At 37.3% G+C, this 21,351-nt stretch overlaps 1 protein-coding gene across 50 annotated transcripts in view; it reads left to right on the forward strand.

Annotated features, from left to right (window-relative positions):
• Nucleotides 1-21,351, forward strand: part of ABI2 (abl interactor 2) — a 101,707-nt gene that overhangs the window by 62,351 nt on the left and 18,005 nt on the right. For 13 of the 50 annotated variants that reach the window (XM_024242862.3, XM_054548523.2, XM_054548515.2 and 10 more), the window contains 4 exons: nucleotides 2,910-3,007; nucleotides 6,501-6,647; nucleotides 7,445-7,569; nucleotides 14,318-14,476. In XM_024242862.3, coding sequence (XP_024098630.1) covers nucleotides 2,910-3,007; nucleotides 6,501-6,647; nucleotides 7,445-7,569; nucleotides 14,318-14,476 — 529 coding nt within the window. 50 annotated transcript variants of the gene reach the window in all.

The raw sequence follows: 21,351 nt of genomic DNA on the forward strand, positions 1-21,351 counted from the left end.
TATTTATATTCTGCATAGCATGTTTATTGTTTTACTTAGCATAGAAACATTTTTCACAAGGGAAAAGCTGCCTTGAGGAAATACTGAAAAACTCTTAATAGAAAGGTAATGAAATATTAGGTATAAAGTTAGATTGTTCGAACATTCTACAGAGACTCTTGTTTCTTAAGTGACTTAGGTTAGTCATCCAGTCCCATTAACCAGACAAATATACAGTCATTTGATGATTCTACAGATCATAAAATGTACCAAGTTATACTCATAGAAATGTTGGCTGGGCATGGTGGCTCATGTCTGTAATCCCAGCGCTTTGGGAGGCCGAGGTGGGTGGATCACCTGAGGTCAGGAGTTCGAGACCAGCCTGACCAACATGACGAAACCCCATCTCTACTAAAAATACAAAAAGTAGCTGGGCGTGGTGGTGCACCTGTAATCCCAGCTACTCGGGAGGCTGAGGCAGGAGAATCGCTTGAACCCAGGAGGTGGAGGTTGTAGTGAGCCAAGATCAGGCCATTGCACTCCAGCCTGGGTGACAGAGCGAGACTTTGTCTAAAAAAAAAAAAAATAATAATAAATGTCCACCAGATTTTAATATATAGATTGTTTATTTTATGCTATTTTTTGGGGGGGGGGGTTAGGTCGAAAGACTTACAGAAGATACTGCAATTTAAACAAAAACACCTTGCATACCAAAACCTAAAACAGAAGCTGGAAAGCTCTTTTCAAATATTTTAGCTATCCCATATATAGAATAAAATTCTCTCTTAAATTCCTGCTCCTTTTCCTTCCTGTTTCTCAGCAAATTGATGTAGTTTTAGTGTTTGGTTCACTTCTCCCTCATCACTTAAAGTAACTTTGGGTTTTATATTGTTTAAGGTTGAGCTTAAAGGACTTTGGTTACCACTTTAAATAAATCCTCTGGTTTCAGAAATTAAGATATGCAGTTTTAAAAGCTATTCATTATTTGTCATATTACTCCTAAAATTTTCCCCAAATGTGGATTGATTTTTTTAAAAAAACTTTTTCTGGCATTTTCATTTTAAGATACGAGTAGTATACCCTCTGCTTATTAATGAGAGGGAGAGCAAGGATAAGTTAATCTTTACTCTTACTTGATAATGTTTGTTTGTTTTTATTGTTTAAAAGCAACAACAAAAGGATTACAGATGAATGCTTCACTTTAAAATATTGACATTTCAAAGGTGTCATTTGTCATTAAAGATTGTTTTAACATCACACACAACTTGTTCACTGGGCTATTCATTTGAAGAATTTGTTTCTTGAGATAGTATTTCTTGCCTACTCAAATAACAAGTAGTATTTTAGGATTTTAAAAAATTCCATTTAAGCCAGGGTTGGGTTTGATAGCTTCACTTCTCTGTATACAATTATGATTTGCTTTCTTCAAATTTATATTCTGAAGTTACAGTTATAAATGTATTCTGATTTCAATGGTGTAATGTCTTGCAATTTATTTAGAAAGTATAATTTGACTACTCTAGCCATATTATTTTTAGAAAAGTTGAGGTCCTTTTTCAAAATATGTTTTGAAGATGGCAGTTCACAATATTAGGGTCTTAAAATAGAATCAGATAAGAACCTGTGTGGTGAACATTAACCCACTGGTAGTCTCAATTTGAGACTGCATTTGAACTACACTTGTGAGTGATTTTTCTTAGCTTTTTGAGATAGCCAGGGCTTTCTGTATAAGTGCTAACATACTCCTTTGGTGACCTCCATTATTCCCAGATTACCCATCTTTCCCACACTTGCATTTTCAGTTGGGGATGGAATAGTGAGTGAAGTTACGGTCCAGCTCTGACTTAGGACTATGTTACATCTTTCTCATGCCTGAATTCACCTTCAGTTTGGGCCTGAGTGGGTCCAATTCCCATTGGAACTAGGACATTGCCTGTGGCCTTTGTGCTGCTCCCAGTTGAATGGGATACCTCAGCCCTAACTTTCTGGTTCAGATGTTTAGGAACATGGCTTGAACTTCTAGCAGTTTTCAGGTAGGTGGTTCCCTCATAAGAAGATATTAACTAAATCTGACTTATAAGGCTGGCCCACAATTTAAAAAACTAAAATTTTCTGTATACATGATTTATCTTTATATTCTCTAGTTACAGTGGATCATATGCATAGTTGCATATTTTTATTCGGGAAATGTATTTTGCTTATGATATGCTTACTATCTAAAGAAAGTTACTGGCCGGGTGCAGTGGCTCACGCCTGTAATCCTAGCACTTTGGGAGGCCGAGGCTGGCGGATTGCCTGAGCTCAGGAGTTTGAGATCAGCCTGGGCAACAAGGTGAAACCCCGTCTCTACTAAAATACAAAAAATTAGCTGGGCATGGTGGCATGCACCTGTAGTCCCAGCTACTTGGGAGGCTGAGGCAGGAGAATTGCTTGAACCCGGGAGGCAGAGGTTGCAGTGAGCCAAGATCGTGCCACTGCACTCCAGCCTGGGTAACAGAGCGAGACTCCGTCTCAAAAAAAAAAAAAAAAAAAAAGTTATCTCTAAAAATAAGGAATTGCTTAAAAGCATTATTGTTTTTGATTGAGTTACTCTTTATTAAAACTAAAATTTTGTAGTTATTTTATTTAATTAATTTGAATGTAATATCAAATAGTCTAACCAGTGATCTGTTGGTGTGATGGCCTAATGGCAAATAAAGTCTTTGCATACAAGTTTATAATGATTTGAAAATCTCACGTTAGGAAGAGTCCTTTGAGTACAACTGTAGAATAATAGTAGAGTAGAGATTGCATATGAAATGCATGGCCTCTAATTTTTTTCCCTGTATTTAAACCTTCCCCTCCTTTGTTACGTAGTGTAACATATTATTTCCCAAAAGTGCCACTTTATTTCACTGCATACAAGTTGGGTTTTCCTTAAAATTTTTTAGGTGAGTACCCAGAACATGAAGATGGGTGGGCTGCCGCGTACAACACCTCCAACTCAGAAGCCCCCTAGTCCCCCTATGTCAGGGAAAGGGACACTTGGGTGAGTATATAAGTAGTAATTGAAAACCATTTCATGTAGTATTGTTTAAAAATGAAGCACAACATACATTTAAATTATTTTTTGAATATTTGAAGAGAGAACATTGTCTTTGTAGGATGGTTGTGTGTATAACTTTCTCTTCTCTTGGGAAACACATTTTTATACTTCAAAAAGATTGTTTAGAAATTGTTTTTCTAGTGAATTTTAAATTCGAGGTAAAATCCTAGCCCAAGTTCATGGTTTATTGTAAATTGCAATCTAATTTTAATTCCTTTTCTTTCATAAAATTTATATAGTCTTTTATATTACAGTTTAACTCCAACTATCCTTTTTAAGCTGTGTAGATTTTAAAATTCGATGAAACTTATAAGAATATTGAGCTTCAGGCCAGGTGTGGTGGCTCATGCCTGTAATCCCCACTTTGAGAGACCAAAGTGGGCAGATCACTTGAGCCCAGGAGTTTAAGACCAGCCTGGGCAACATGGTGAAACCCTGTCTCTAGGAAAAATACAAAAATAAGATGGGTGTGGTGGCACGCACCTGTAGTCCCAGCTATTCGCGAGGCTGAGACAGGAGGATCACCTGAGCCCAGGAGGTTGAGGCTGCAGTGAGCCGTGATCATGCCACTGTGCTGCAGCCTCGGTGGCAGAGTGAGCCCCTGTCTCAAAAAAAAAGAAGAATATGGAGCTTTATTTTGGTCCTACAGAGTTGGGCTCTAGATTTGACTTTTGGCAAAAATGGCCAATTAATGGAAAAGCTTGACTTTTTTCTTCTAGAGCATCGTATTATAAACTTGACTTATTGTGATTGAGATTTATGATTAGGTTGGCATTAGTATAGCCCAGAAGCCGGTGATTAAAATTCTGTTTCAGCTGTGCTGTTACTTTATAATTCCTACATAGTCAGCTGCCAATAATTCGGTTTTTTCATCTGTAAAAGGGGGGTAATATTTGTCCTCTATCAATTTTTCAGGGTCACTGTACCACAAATTGGATTTTAAAAAATGTATAAGACAAAGACAAAATGTTTTGACAACCATTGGCTTTATGATATATGCTAAACAAGTTTTTAATTGACAGTCTTGTTTTTGGCTTCCTCAGCACCACCGCCACCACCACCACCACCACCACCACCACCACCACCACCACCAACAAAACAACCACAAACCTTCAAAAAACCGAAACCCAATCAAGCACTGAATCAGGATAGGACAAAATGATTTGAGATATAGTGGAGGATAGTGCTGGAAGAGAGATAATAGGACAGTAGGAGACCAAAGAATAAAAATAAATTCCAACCAGGAATAGGATGACTTTATTACGGGTGGACAAAATAATTCTGCTTAGAGAGAGAGAAAATCTAGTGGATCAAATAAGATTTAAACTTCAAGGTAGAATGTAGATGGCATAGATGTATAATGGTGCCAGGGGTCGGGGTAGAGAGATGAAGAGGAACTCTGTTTTTATTTTCCTATGTAAACATTTACATTTGTATCATGTGTAGTGCCTTATGGATTTTGTTGGGTTTTAAGTCAAGATTGTTAGTAAGATAAGCTACTTAGTCCCTAGAAAGTCCCTAGAAGAATGAAACTTTGTGTTGTTTTCAAGTTTTGAAGATCTGCTCATATACCAGTGTTTCTTTTCCTTGTATATTAGCAATGGTTCTGCAGGATCCTTGGGGACCAGAGTTGCTGAGGCCCACTCTGCTAGTTGATGGCTATAACCTGTTTTTCCACATAGTCTTTGCCTAGTCACCACATTTTGTTCCTTTGCTCCTTTTTTTTTTTTTTTTTTAAGTCTTATTTGTGTCATTGCCTTCACTCTGTAGTTCTCAATTATCAAAGAATTTTTACTTGGATGCAACAGAACTTGTTATTTTTTTGAGACAGAGTCTCACTGGAGTGCGGTGGTGCAATATTGGCTCACTGCAACCTCTGCCTTCTGTGCCCGGGCAATTCTCTTGCCTCCAGGTGATTCTCCTGCTTCAGCCTCCTGAGTAGCTGGGATTACAGGTGTGCACCACCATTCCCAGCTAATTTTTGTATTTTTAGTAGAGATGGGGTTTCGCCATGTTGGCCAGGCTGGTCTCAAACTCCTGAGCTCAAGTGCTCTGCCTGCCCCGGCCTCCCGAAGTGCTGGGATTACAGGCACGAGCCACTGCACCCGGCCGCAACAAAACATTTTTATTGCCTGGGAAAAATTGTCTGAAAATTAGATGTTGGAGAAATTAATGTTTCCCATTTTATTGTTTAATATTTGCATTACAATTTAAGAGATACTGGAACTTCCTTTTAGTATTTTAAATCTGAAGTCCTGACATTACTTTTTCCTCTTTTGACCCAAGATTTCATCCAGTGTCCCTTATTTTATTTTTAATTACCAATGTATATATGTATGTAAGGAGACTTTGAAGGGTAGTAAATTGCAAAGTGATCTCATCCAAAATCAGTGATCCATAACTTGAGTGCCCCAGGAGAGCAATAGTTAAAGGAGCTCTGGGATCCATACATAAGTCAGTAGAGCAACATCATTTCAGGAAAAGAAAGCTTTTTAATTTTCACATCTTGATCAATTCTTATTCTTTTAGTGACCAAGATCTCATCTACAGTATGTCAATTGACTGTTTATCATTGTCATAAAGAATTTGGAAACCTAAGTAGAAATGAGAACTAATTTAATAATCACTAATTTCCCCATGTGCCTCCTGTTTCCTGTCATATTTCCTTTCTTCCTCTTTTCGAGGAAATTTTGGGAAAAGGCGGGAAATATGTGTTAATAAAATCTAGTCTGGTTTGTATTTTACAGTTCAAAGTAAATAATATAGAAAGGCTGTTGTGGTGGTCATTCCCTTCCCCCCACCTTTGTAAATGTTGAACTCTGAGGAGGGAAAGAGAAAAGAGATCAAGGTGAAAGTTGAGGGAGAAAGTGAGAATGGAAGATGAGATTAAAGTGTGTATTTTTGTATATAGATGTACTTTAATTTTTGTATATTTGGTATATAGAAAGGGAAATGAGTTATTATGGCTAGTATTGATCATCAGTGTGGGGGTTATAGATCCGAAATCTAGATTTGTAGTTCCTGTCTTTGAATATCTTTGGTTAGGGAGAGAAGGGAGAGGAGAATAATTAGTGCATTCATGAAGTACAGTTGGAAGACTTTAATATAATACTAAAAGAATTCCAACTCTTCTCAGAAGAGAGTAGGGTCTAGGAAACATTGGCTTAAATGGTAGAGAACCTTTGTGCTGAGAATAAATGAACAAAATTGCATTAGCACAGGGAAATGAGGTTGGAGACTGAAAAATAACAATATTCACCAAAACCCTAATGGTGGAGAAGTGATACATTAGTAAAGACTGAAATTGGTAGCTGGGTTATGTTAAAACACATTTCCTATCTCTGATTACAAATTGTATCTCGCTGCTGGCAACTCTTTGAATTTATTGTGCCGAAACTTGCTTAATCATACAATACATACGCTCTTCTTTTTGTAGGCGGCACTCCCCCTATCGCACACTGGAGCCAGTGCGTCCTCCAGTGGTACCAAATGATTACGTACCTAGCCCAACCCGTAATATGGCTCCCTCGCAGCAGAGCCCTGTGAGGACAGCTTCTGTGAATCAAAGAAATCGAACTTACAGGTATTTTCTCTACCTCAGTGCAAAATGTGATGGTCATAGTACCATAATCTGTTCAGATTACTTCAGGTAAATCTCTCATTTTCCAAGCACTAAGTTCTTTTCCTCACTCTATTCTCCCAAACCTCATCTGATTTCACCTCTCTCTCCTCATGTTCTGATTCAACTTTGAGCAGTCAGGAAGTTGATAAAGAACAGACATCTTAAAGTGCAGACTTCTCTCCAAGTTTTAAGAGTTCAGTTGATCTGGAAAAAAAATTATGGACCAAATGTGGGAAATGTCAGGTTGTTTTTTGGTGGAACTTTACAGATGAAAAACTATACATAATAAAACATTAATATGGGATAGTACATAAAAGTATGATTATTAATTAAAATTACTCAAATCTGTTTAGGAAAATGTTTTTATTTTATTATAAAAGAAGTTTCTTCAGATAGGCATTAAACTGGAATATAAAAAGGCAATACTTATTATTTTAATGTGTTAAACCTCAATATTTATCACTTATATTTATGGATAATTTTTTCAAAATGTGGTCAACAAGCTTATTGAACTCAGTTTTTCCCTCAACTTTATTAATTAATAAGTAAATAAATAAATATATATCTATATATATACACACACACATTTTTTTTTAACCTGTCACTGACTTGGAGCTCAAGGAAATTTTTTTTTTTAAAGTGGAACGCTTTTGAATTACCTTTATTGTAGCTACATTCATCTCAGAAATTGTCGGGAAGTGCTGATGATCTCTTACTGTTTATAAATACTCATGTTTTGGTGGCTCTTATTTCTTTAGCAGCAGTGGGAGTAGTGGAGGGAGCCACCCAAGTAGTCGGAGCAGCAGTCGAGAGAACAGTGGAAGTGGCAGTGTGGGGGTTCCTATTGCTGTTCCTACTCCATCTCCTCCCAGTGTCTTTCCAGGTAAAACATTCATGGTGCCTCGTCTTCACTTTTCCTTTCTGAATTTGATTCAATTTGTGATTTAATTATGGTGGGCTTTCTTCGTAATCAGGATTTGTTTTTCTTTAGGAATCATAAATATTGGGAAGTCTTTATATATTTGTTATTTGTAAGCAAGTGATTTGTAAGTGTTTGCTCACTTTGCACTTCTCTTTATGCCTTTGGTGATGTGGCTCAGTTGCTGCCTTGAGGTTTCAGATCACACTTTGTTATGAGTTACAAGTTTAATTCCAGCTAGTGTTATGACAGTGCAGTCTTTGGACACAGTGGGAACTCAGTGTGAGAACCATATTAGTAACAAAGGATTGGGCAGATATAAAAAGTAGTTTTGACAGTTAAATTTAGTGGATGTATTGGAATTTAGTAGTCTCTGAAAATACTACCCTCTTTTCTCTGAAACAGAAAAATCTGCTTATTTGATTCAAGGAGATACACACTTAAAACTTAGTTTTAAAAACATGACACAAAATACATGAATAGAATGTTACATACTTGATTTACTTATAGTAACAAGTAGATAATGCCTTTTAAAAATCATAAAGATTTGTGTTTTTAAAAAAATTTTTAATCTGATATCTGGAATATGTCTATTTTATGATTTGTGTAATTCAAAATGGAAAACCGTTGTTTTTTAGTGTATTATGTTAGTTTTGTATACTATATACAGAATGTTATGCTAAAAATAACAATACGAAGGGAACACTTTTCTTCTGGAGTAGTGCTTTCAATTAAAAAGGAATGTTTGTTTTTAATGAATTGAAAAAATCTGCACATTACCCTGAGCATCTTGAATTATTTGCTGCTTGTATAGTAATCCTTTAGCATAAGTTTTATTCTTTTTTTCAACTCTGTTCTTCTGGTTAGTGTTAAGCACTGAATATCTAACATAAATACTCTAATACCTTGTCTAATCCTGCCTCATGTGATTGCCTCATTAATGCTGCCTCTTACTCCTCTTTCCCCTCAGCCCCTGCTGGCTCTGCTGGCACTCCTCCCCTTCCTGCTACTTCTGCATCTGCCCCTGCCCCTCTTGTTCCTGCCACTGTCCCTTCCTCCACTGCCCCAGACGCTGCTGCTGGGGGTGCCCAGACCCTTGCTGATGGCTTCACTTCTCCAACTCCCCCTGTTGTTTCTTCCACTCCCCCTACAGGTAAGTATTTGCTTATTCATTGGCAGGCAGATCCAGTCATCTGGCTATTCTCTTACTTGCACCTCTGATTTTTGTTTGTTTTTGGTTTGGTTGTACTTTGTATTAAAAAAAATAAGAATAATGTACTAACCAGAAAGTATGTGACCAAAGATTAACATTTCCTGAGAAAATTGAGGTAAAGTTTCTCATACATTTTTCCAATAGGGTAGCATAAATTTGTGTTTTTTTATTGCTTGAATTTCATTTATTAGAGATTTTTAAGTTTAATATGGAGCTACCTTCTATACAGTTTTTGGAAATTATCATTAGAAATATTTTTATTACAGGTTAAGTGATTAACAAAAGTCTGTTACAGTAATTCTAAGGTATATTTTATAGGAAATATTTGAACAACAAATGGAAAGCCTCTGTAAGTCTATTTTTAACAGAATCTGTTGCTTATTAAGCAGCATTGGAAACTCAGACAATGGACTTTTAAAGAATTTCAGGTTTATTTAAGTTGGCTGGTGTTTTAAAATTGCAATCTAAAATCTGTTTTTATTGGGGAGGAGATAGACTCAATTGCTACAAAATATATTTATACAGTTAATGATGCTGGCTAGTAAACAGGTTCTTATCTGCTATAAAATGTATGTGTTTGGATATATATCACTGTATTAGTCTGTTCTCACATTGCTATAAATACCTGAGACTGGGTAATTTATGCAGAAAAGAGGTTTAATTGGCTAACGGTTCTTCAGGCTGTACAGGAAGCATGATAGTGGCATCTGCTTGGCTTCTGGGGAGGCCTCAGGAAACTTACACTCATGGCCTAAGGCAAATGGGAAGCACACTGGTCACATGGCCAGAGTAGGAGCAAGAGGACAAAGCGGGAGGTGCTACACACTTTTAAACAACCAGATCTTATTATTGCAAGAACAGCTCTAAGGGGGATGGTGTTAAACCACGAGAAACCGCCCTTGTGATCCAGTCACCTCCCCCCAGGCCCCACCTCCAACTTTGGGGATTACAATTCAACACGAGATTTGGGCAGAGACACAGATTCAAAGCATATCAGTCACCATAGTGTTCCACTTGCCAGTGAAGAACTTCGTGGCATTTATATTCAGCTTTGCTGTTATACATGTTAAACATATGTAAGGTCTTTATATGTTTTAAAAGACACTTTTAGCCAAAATGGATTTTGGATGATGTCTTATGGGATTCTTTCTATATGACTTTTAAAGAAAAGCTTTCTGCAGTAGATAAATGTAAACATGGGCTGTTTTTTGATCCGGATACAACTGTTAGGCCAAACTAGTTAAATATAGAACCTCGTTATGCTCCTGCTTTGATAAAGAATGCATCAGAAAGGACAAATCACCCCCAACTGAGAGTCTGTGTTTTATTAATTAAATATTAATTGAATAACGGGTGCCTGGCTCAGTGTTCACTAAATAAACATTTGTTATGTGAGGGGATAATTAACTGTGGTTTTTAAAAGCAAAGTAAATGCCTTATTAATTATATCAGGATAGTCTGTTTTATACAGTACCTGAGTTACCAAGCAATTGTTTTTCTTTTTACTAAGGTATAACTTATGTACAGTAAAATTCACCCTTTATACCATATATGTTTGTGAGTTTTGGCAAGGGTGTACTGACATGTAATTGCCACCACAATCAAGATACAGAACAGTCCTATCATCGCAAAAATTTCCTCCATGCCCCCTTTATAGTCAGTCCTTCCCTTCCACTCCCAGCTGCTGGTAAGCCCTTGATGTGTTTTTTTCTCTAAAGTTGTGCCTTTTTAAGTATAACACATAAATGAAAGCATATAGTATGTAGCTTTTTTGATCTGTTTTTTTTTTTTTTTTGGCCAGATGCATTTGAGAATTACCCATGTTGTTGCATGTTTAAGTATTTCATTACATTTTATTGCTTAGTACTGTTGTATTGTATGGGGATGTACCACAATTTGTTCATCCCTTTCTCAGAGGACATTTAGATTTTTCTAGTTTTGAGTGCTTATGAATAAAGTTGGTGTAAACATGTATATGCAGGGTTTTTTTTGTGCACGTGGGTTTTTATATCGGGTAAATACCTAGGGAATAGAATTGCTGGGTTATATTATAAGTAAATTTTTAATGTCATAAGAAACTGCCAAGTTGTTTTCCAAAATGGCTGTATAATTTTATACTCCCAGCAGCAATGTGTGAGTTTCCAGTTGCATCCTTGTCAGAACTTGGTGTTGCCTTTTTTAGCTTTAGCCATTCCAATACATGTGTAGTGGTTTCTCATGACATGTGTGGTTTGGATTTGCATTTTCTTAATGACTAATGATATTGAACATTTTTTTCATGTGCTTATTTGCCATGTGTATATCCTCTTTGGTGAAGTATCTGTTCAAATGTTTTGCTCCTTCTCATCTTTTTAATAGGGTTTTTTTTTCTTATCATTGAGTTCTTTTATATTCTAAATATATGTCCTTTGTAGATTATGAGTTACAAATATTTTCTTCCATTTTGTGATTCATTTACTTATTTTCTATTTTTTTTGGCGGGGGGAGGAGGGGCGGGCGGACAGAGTTTCACTCTTGGTGTCCAGGCTGGAGTGCAATGGCACGATCTCGGCTCACTGCAATCTCCGCCTCGCGGGTTCAAGTGATTCTCCTGCCCAGCCTCCCAAATAGCTGGGATTACAGGCGCCCACCACCATGCCCAGCTAATTTTTGTATTTTTAGTAGAGACGGGGTTTCACCACGTTGGCCAAGTTGGTCTTGAACTCCTGACCTCAGGTGATCTGCCCGCCTCAGCCTCCCGAAGTGCTGGGATTACAGGCGTGAGCCACTGGGTCCAGCCTGTTCATGTATTTTTTTAATGTTGTATTTCAAATAGCAGAAATTCTTCATTTTTATTAAGTGTTATTTTTCAAAATTTTTTTAAATGAATTGTGCTTTGGTGGCATATCTAAGAACTCTTTACCTGAAGTCATAAAGATTTTGTTCTGTGTTTTCTAGAAGTTTTTAGTTTCAGGTTTTATCGTTAGGTTTATGATAATTAGGTATATATATTTTTAAAACCCCAAATGGTAAATCAACTCATTAACAGTGTGAATAGTGTCTTTTTTTGGTTTTTTTTTTTTTTTTGAGACAGAGTCTCACTCTGTCGCCCAGGCTGGAATACAGTGGCGATCTCGGCCCACTGCAACCTCCACTGCCTGGATTCAAGCAATTCTCCTGCCGTAGCCTCCTGAGGAGCTGGGATTACAAGCATGAGCCACCACACCCAGCTAATTTTTTGTATTTTTAATGGAGACAAGGTTTCACCGTGTTGGTCAGGCTGGTCTTGAACTCCTGATCTGAAATGATCCACCTGCCTCCACCTCCCATAGTACTGGGATTAAAGGCCTGAGCCACCACGCCCAGCCCATGTGAGGTTTTAGACTAGATCTAACTATATAAAATTCATGATGTTAATCCAGATGTTTTTAACTTGATCCTAGGTTTGTATTAGTTTGCTATAGATTAATTACGGAAATGCTAATAATTGTATTCAGTGGTTCAAATAACTAAATATGCCTTTTAAATCATAGTTTATACGTTTTCATTTTTATCATGGTTACAGAGGCTTCTCAGTCGATAGTGGATTATGTTTAAGCTTGAGTGCTTAAGTTTTTGATATACATATAAGATGATTAAATGTTATAACAAGCCTTGAGTGCTCTTATAATCCTTATATGACTCCATATGAATCTAAGCTTGATAAACTTTCAGAACTCCTGTAGAGCAATTTTAGTCATGTAAAACCATTTTATAATCATAGACAAGATGAAAAATTCCTCTAATACTTTTAATTAAAATTACCAAGAAGATAGTCTCATATTAAAGTAGAATAAAGATGGTAAGACTCAGCTGAGAAATATGAAGCCTGGAAGAGGATATGACTGCAGTGTTTGATCATGAAGATTTCAACAAATCAAGCATTCATCAAATTCTACATTACATAAGTCTTATCTCACTGTGTTTCAAGTAGTTTATTTTAGAATTTAAAAAATTTCAGGATAACCTTAGGCACAAATGGATAGATGAGTGTTCCAGGTATCATCTGTTCCTCCAGTCCCCCCTCCTCTACTCTCCCCTCTTCTCCAGTAGGCTGACCTCCATGAAATGTTTCAATGGATTCTTTTGCCCTCTGGCTTCCTGTTGGGTTTAGCAAAAGTTTTTTTTTTTTTTTTTCACTTATCTCCTCCCTTTCTCCCTTTCTCTTTCTTCTTTCCTTTCCCCTCCGCTATCCTCTTGCCCTCCTCCTTCATCTCCTCCTCCTCTAGCTTCCTGTCCCCTTTCCGCTTTCTTCTCCACCTGCTTATTTCTCCCCCTCCTCTTCTCTCTTGCCCTCCGCTTCTCCCTTGTCTGCTAGTGTGCTCTCTCATGGGTGCTGTAGTGCTCTGTAAGAAAAAGTTCTCAGCTTAATGTAGGTGGGAGTGAAGTCAAGGTAAAGTTTAGGGAGTGCGTTATATTATTAGGAAATTGATGTATTATGGAATCATGTCTCCAGTTGACTTTAGCTGTGGAAGAACTCTGAAGAGAGCAAAATACAGTGAAATTGATGATAACTATATATGGACTTAGGGATGATATTAAAAATAAGATATATTTGACTCTTTTTATATCTTAATTTTTTTCATGATTGTAAATTTTTTAGATTTTAATTTTAAGACAAAGTAATGTAGCTTTCGTGGTAGATTTTTCTGATTAAATGAAAGAAATGTTTGATTTGGAATTACGTCATTTAACCTTTTGTTGAAATACCTTATTTTCCTTTAACCAAACTTTTTTGCTACCTTACATTTATTATTTTGGAATAAGACTGTGTGTCAAACATTTTTTCTCTTGCTTTCCCAAATGTCATTCTTGTCGATTTTAGTTTTCAGTGTTTAGTGGCTGTATTTTGGGGGTGGAGTAGATAAATTTTAATTAATTGTGATGATTTTGAAACCCCATCAGATTTTTAATTTAGTGAAATAATAGTGTTAGTTAGCAAACTATTTATTTATTTTGAGACAGAGTCTCACTCTGTCACCCAGGCTGGAGTGCAGTGGTGCAATCTCGGCTCACTACAACCTCCGCCTCCTGAGTTCAAGTGATTCTCATGCCTCAGCCTCCCGAATAGCTGGAATTACAGGTGCATGCCACCATACCTGGCTAATTTCTGTGTTTTTAGTTGAAACAGGGTTTCACCATGTTGGCCAGGCTGGTCTGAAACTCCTGACCTCAAGTGATCTGCCTGCCTTGGCCTCCCAAAGTGCTGGGATTACAGGCATGAGTCACTGCACCCGGCCCTAATTAGTAAACTATTTAGACATAGCTTTCCAAACTTAGTCATATTTTTGTTTGCTTTTCTGCTTTTGTACTCTGATACAATATCAGCGGGCAATAACTCACCTTGCATTGTGTATTTCAGATACCAGTTAAACTAGCTGTTACTTTTAATTATTAAGATTTAGGCATTGTACATAAAGTATTTAATGATCTGAGATAATTTTCTTTTAATGACATATGTATGTTCTGTCTCTTTTTCAGGTCATCCTGTACAGTTCTACAGCATGAATAGGCCTGCCTCTCGCCATACTCCCCCAACAATAGGGGGCTCGTTGCCCTATAGACGCCCTCCTTCCATTACTTCACAAACAAGCCTTCAGAATCAGATGAATGGAGGACCTTTTTATAGCCAGAATCCAGGTTAGATTTTTTTTTTTTTTGCATTCTATAGAATGTATTTAATTAAAAACCTTCAACTACAAAAAACCCTTAATTACAAATAGTGCATGGTAGGTGGTTAGCACCATTTGTTGAATGAATGAATTGTAGGTTGTTAATACTGTATCTTTCAATTCTTTAAAAAAAAAAATCAGTACGTGATTTCCATGTAAAGTCATACAACTTAATTTTTCTGAGCAGAATTTTTAAAAATATTTTAGTGGTTATTTGCTTTTTAAAATAACATTGTGGTGAATGGTATTTCCTTTTCATTTAATCAGACATCCTTACTTTATAAATAACAAATAATGAAAGTTGGGTGCACATGAACAGAATTTAGAAGTGGCAAAGGAAAAGAGAACATTTTTGAAGCTACTTTGTGCTAGGAAATTATACTAGCTTATACAATTCTCATACCAAACCCATGGTGGAAAAACTAGGAATTGGGTAAATTGAATCAGATATAATAATTACACTAAATAATCGGTTGTATCATGCATGGAGAATAACTAATCTGGAACATATTTAATAATTGTTATTTTGTTTACTCCCCAGAGAGGGCAAGAACAAATATTAGACACCATGGCTATTGTGGACATGGTATGTCAACTTACTGCTTTTTTCTGTATTTTTGCCAGGAAGCCAGTAAGCCTATGTGTGAACACCTCTGATACTGGGTTCAACTCATTCCATTTTTGATAAACCTTGAATTTTATGGAGCTGCAGTTTGTCTCTGTGGCTGTGACCTGTAGTGATATTCTTTGAGTCTTGCAGAAGAAATTTGATCCTCCAACATAAACACTTAATTTAAATAATGTTTTTATATTATCTCATTTGATTCTTAGAATCATGTACAAAATAAGATTGGTGATCATTTTCTTATATATCTTATAGGTAAGGAAAATGAGGCTGAGGTGATGGTCAGGTTAGGATTTGAACTTAGGTTTTCTGACTCTAAGTTCCATGTTCTTTCTTTCTGGTTTTTTTTTTTTTTTTAAATTGAGATGGAGTCTCGCTCTGTTGCCCAGGATGGAGTGTAGTGGTGTGATCTCTGATCACTGCAATGCCCGCCTCCTGGGTTCAAGAGATTCTCCTGCCTCAGCCTCCTGAGTAGCTGGAATTACAGGCACCCACCACCACACCCAGCTAATATTTGTATTTTGTTGTAGAGACAGGGTTTCACTATGTTGGCCAGGCTGGTCTCAAACTCCTGACCTTAAGTGATGCACCCACCTCAGCCTCCCAAAATGCTGGGATTACAGGCGTGAGTCACTGTGCCTGGCCTAAGTTCCATGTTCTTTCTATTGTCCTACCTACATATTTAAAAAATCTTTCTCTTATCCTCCCAAGTCTTCTCTTTTTTGGAGGGGAAGGCAGATGAAAGGATGTGATATAAAGTGCATGAAAGCCTTAGACCTTGTCAGTCTTTTATACAGTTACATCCTGGAATATTGCTCAGGAACTGTTTGTTGAATGCCAAATGAATCCCTTGTTCATTTATCCAAATCCCTTCACTGTTCTGGGTCCCTCTTGTAAATTAAATGCTGTATCTGTAGTCCATCCAGTGCAAACCATAGTGTGAATACCAGCTGCCTTAATTGATATATACTTCTCTTCTATCTTTTATCACATTTAGTGTTTTTGGCTGTGCCATTCTTTTTAAATCATTCTGAACTTAAATTTTGACAAAACTGCCCTTTTTATACATTTGCCTTTTAAACCGTGTTTTCAAACTCACATTTGTTCAGGAGCACGGGATTACCAGTACCTGCCACCATGCCTGGCTGGTTATTGTTTTGTTTTGTTTTGAGACAAAGTCTTGCTCTGTCACCCAGGCTGGAGTGCAGTGGTACAATCTCGGCTCACTGCAACCTCTACCTCCCGGGTTCAAGCGATTCTCCTGCCTCAGCCTCCCAACTAGCAGGGATTACAGGCGCCTGCCACTATGCCCAGCTAATTTTTGTATTTTTAGTAGAGACAGGGTTTCACCATATTGGCAAAGCTGGTCTTGAACTCCTGGCCTCAAGTCATCCACTCGCCTTGGCCTCCCAAAGTGCTGAGATTACAGGCATGAGCCACTGCACCCGGCCTATGCAGGGATATTTCATGCTTTGTTCGTGTATGCTCCAAAATAGTCCTATGAGAACCCTGTAGGTAGAATTTATTTGAAGGCTGTTTAAGCACATATTTAAATGTATTTTATAATACATACTTAATAGTTTCTTTGTAAATCTGATTTTCAAATGCTTGAAAGTATATGTTAAAGTAAAAATATCCCCACTTTATGGAATGATTTTAATGAAAAGTATTTTTCTCACTCATGGAAGTAAGGTGAATTGGGATTGTTAGGCTTTCTGCGTAATGTGTGAGTCAATTTAGTTGCACTTTTTTGTTTTTCTGTACTCTGCTCTATTAAGTTCTGCCTTTCATCTCCAGGGATTTGATAACTGTTTAAAGTGGGTGGCCACAGCATTGTTAGTTGGTTAATCAGAGTACTTTTTGTAAACTATTTTTTTTTTTAACTAAACCATTTTCTTGGAAAAGCTCTTTTTGCAAGACTTAATGCTTTGTGAATCAGTGTTCTAAGGCTGTTAGATGTACTTTTATTTTATATTCATTAGAATATTATTTATGAGTCAAGCACTGTGGCAGGTGCCTGCAGTCCCAGCTCCTCAGGAGGCTGACTGAGGCAGAAGGATTGGTTGAACCTAGGAGATGGAAGTTTCAGTGAGCCAAGATTGTGCCATTGTACTCCAGCCTGGGCAACAGAGTGAGACCCTGTCTCAAAAAAAAAAATGATGTAAGTCTCCTGTATTACTCCCACTGGCCCTGCAATTGTCCCTATTTTTTCATATTTACAATGAGAATATTTGTTGTGCTTTCTCGAGTAACTAATTCTCTGATTTAACAAAAATGATCTGAAGCGTGTGTTTTATGAGCTTTTTTTTTTTTTTTTTTTGGGTAATTGGAGTCTTCCTGTGGTTGCATGCTTCTGAGGAAGTGAGCTGACAATCTTTGGAAGGTTTCATGTGAATATAAATTCAGTGGGGTTCTGTGAAGTGTAAATCTAGCAGTGCTGTTACTATATTTGTTAATGTACAATTTGATCTGAGTTTGAAAAAGGGCAATTATAACATAGGAGTTAAAATATGGAACACCCAGTGGCTAGTGCCAAGTCTTGGGAGCACAATAATTGTTTTTTCGTGAGATTATTTCAGAAACAAGTTATTGAAAGGAACCCTTTGATCAGGGCATAACTGAAATCCCTTTGGTTCTCATTATTTCTTAATCTAATCCAGCCAATGAAATAGGAATACCAATTTATCATTCATTTTGCCAGTGGTAAGGTGGGGGGCCATAGAAACACATAGGGCTAATTATGAGTTAACAGTCTCTACTTTAAATGTAAATATGAAGCACCTTGGTGGTCAAGAAGAATATACATATATCTACATGTGAGTATGTATACATATACTTATATAAGCCTTGTTTGTTAAGGAATCAGTAATGTAGCATGTAAGTATTGAAGCCTTTAGGAGAAAGTAGCCTGTATTTTACTGCTCATATTTTCTTAAAAGCTTTTGAAAAAATCTAGTTCATAAAGTGAATGTTGGTTCCAAGAGATGTGTCTATATATAGTTCTGTGAGATACAGGAGTTTCTGAATGGGTATGCTGTTTCACAAAGAGAAAGTGTCAGGCTTAATAACCCCTGAATGGTTTTAAAAGCGACTAAAAAAAATAGAAAACAATGTTGGGATGGTGCTATTCCAAAATAAAAAGCCATTTCACATATTCTCTAAATGATTTGTGAAGTTACAGCATCACCATAAATGTCTAAAACGTCTAGAAGAATACTGATGTGATGGGGCTTTATCAAAGTATAAATAAAGAGCAGGAGCAGGAAGATTTTTTTTTTCCCCAAAGTCTTGCTTTGTTGTCCAGGCTGGAGTGCAGTGGCACAATCTTGGCTCACTGCAACCTCTGCTTCCTGGGTTCAAGCAATTCTCCTGCCTCAGCCTCCCAAGTAGCTGGAACTACAGGTGCGTGCCACCACACCCGGCTCTTTTTTTTTTTTTTAGAGACAAGCTTTCACCAGGTTGGCCAGGCTGGTCTCCGACTCCTGACCTCAAGTGATCCAGTTCCATCTGGGGTTACAAAGGTCATCCCAAATTCTACTTTTCTCCGGGGCAAACCTTTAACAAGGTGGTCGAAATTAATTCAGATACCACATCCTTTTCTTTTTGGACCATGTAAGATCTCATCTGACTAGAATGTCTGTGAGCCAGAATATACTGTCTTTCTTGGAGCTGAGCTGAAAATAAACCATTCTAAGAGAATTTAAGCAGAATTTTGAGCAAAGAATTGCTGCAATATTCAGTTCTAATCCTAGTCGTTGTGTTACTGCCTTGGCCTCCCAAAGTGCTGGGATTACAGGTGTGAGCCACTGCGTCCAGCCTGAATTCACTTTTACATACCTCTTGTTCTAAGTTGATATTCATGTTTAGAAAATACTACATTTATACATCGTTTATTTCCTTCACTGGGAAAAAAACATAAGCATCTCAACTTGCATGGGCTATATAATATATATATCTCCTCTAAATGTGATGTTCAGTAATGACTTTAGAAGTAGTTTTTAGAGAGCTTATTTTGTCTAATATTCTCAGAGTATTTATAAAGCTGTAAAAATAAGATGTAAAAGCTTAATTTTATTTTTCCAAACTTTTTGAATTGGACATTTAAAATACAAGCTTCATTGATGCTTCAAAGGACTTTATAAATAACCAGGAAGGTTGTACTGGAAAGTCTGTACATTTCATCAGCACAGACTCATCATTTAGGTTTGGATTGCTTGGAAAGCCTTTTACTGTTTATATCTAAACATTCTTGTATATTGTGCAAATTACATAACAATCTAAGTTTGGAGATCTTTTGGTGGTTATTGGGAAAGAGTCTTGTCTTATGAGGAATCATTTTAGCTAAATGAAATGAAAACATGTTTGCTTCCTGCTCTTCTTTGCCTGTTCACAAAATGACTAGGATTAGAACTGAATATTGCAACAATTCTTTCCTCAAAATTCTGCTTAAATTCACTTAAAATGGTTTGTTTTCAGCTCAGCTCCAAGAAAGACAGTATATTCTGGCTCACAGACATTCTTGTCAGATGAAATCTTACAAGATCCAAAAAGAAAATGATGTGGTATCTGAATTAATTTGGACCACCTTGTTAAAGGTTTGTCCTGGAGAAAAGTAGAATTTGGGATGACCTTTGTAACCCCAGACGGAACTGAATTTTTGAACATGCCTTAGACTAGCTTTGAAGAAAGTCTAACTTGTTACCAAGTCATTCTTTTAAGGAAGAACTGTGATTGATCTTTCCCTGGCTGCTGGTGGACTTTTTTTGTTTGTTTTTTGAGATGGAGTTTTGCTCTTGTTGCCCAGGCTGGAGTGCAATGGCATGATCTCGGCTCACTGCAACCTCTACCTCCCGGGTTCAAGCAATTCTCCTGGCTCAGCCTCCCGAGTAGCTGGGATTACAGGCACCTGCTACCACGCCTGGCTAATTTTTGTATTTTTAGTAGAGATGGGGTTTCACCGTGTTGACCAGGCTGGTCTTGAACTCCTGACCTCAGGTGATGTGCCCCCCTCGGCCTTCCAAAGTGATGGGATTACAGGCATGAGCCACTGTGTCTGGCCGCTGGTGTACTTCTTAAAACCACTATGGCTTCAGATTTTCACTTTCAGAAGTAGAAAAGAAATAAGCATATTCATCTTAAAAAAAAAAAAACAACCTCAGTCTACCCACAAAAAGACTGCTGTAGGTTAAGCACCTAATCATTCTTTTTTAGCTGAGTACCAAAAGGTCATTTTTTATATTTGGTAGAGAAACAGTGACTGAAGTGGGAAATTTCCCACTTTTCTGTTACACGGAAGGTTAGGATACATGCCAACAGAAGAGGAGCATTTCATCTTGGATGTGAACTCGTGCCTTGTCTCTACTCTTCTAGTGCCAGTTGCTGCCTGCTACTGTTTCTCAGTTTTATCTTTTTTGTCTGTGCTACCTTCTCTTTTCACTGTCTTCTGCTTACCCTTGGAAACAGTATTATGAACATATCAACAGTTGTTGTAAGCCTCTGAGTGGGAAGCAGACACACAAGTCAAGGATTTACTGCCAAGAATTATGACTTTAGGGAAAAACCTAACCAAAGGTGTCTTTTTAAGAAAGGTACCAATTTCTAGGGTTATACTGCTCTGTTCTTTGCATCTACATATTCAAGATTATCTGCTTAACTCTTGTCTGTGCATTTATATGTCCTCCCTGCATCTATCCATAGCATCAACTGTAGATATTTTGCATAATCTCAGCCCAAATGTATCATATGATTATCTCTCCCTGACTTACCTGTTTACCACACCATTTCTTTCCCAGTACTACCTACCAGGCTTAACATAGTTAATGACATCTCCATCTTCATAGTTACGAAGGGTAAAAATCTAAGAATGACCTTCAGCTTGTTGCTGTCCTTGATATGCTAGCTAAATCATTAATTGCCAAGTACTCTCTTCCCACACTTTCAAAGTTCTCTCCTTTTCTAGAAACTGCTTTGATTTATTACGTGCCAGCCACTGGGTTAGGCTTTCCACATCCATTGTCTTTGTTAAATCTTTGCAGCCACTATGTGAAGTGGGTTGCATTACTTTGTTTTCGTATCACATTTATGGAATAGGCCTGAAGGAGTTAATTGACTAGCTGTCCAAACAGCCAGGAAATGGTGGATCAGAGATTTGAGGCTGAGTGACTTGAAAATCCAACCTCTTTCCACTAAGCACTCTTCCACCAGGCATATAAGATCCT

The sequence above is a fragment of the Pongo abelii genome, chromosome 11, assembly GCF_028885655.2.
Source record: "Pongo abelii isolate AG06213 chromosome 11, NHGRI_mPonAbe1-v2.0_pri, whole genome shotgun sequence".
Lineage (NCBI taxonomy): Eukaryota > Metazoa > Chordata > Mammalia > Primates > Hominidae > Pongo > Pongo abelii.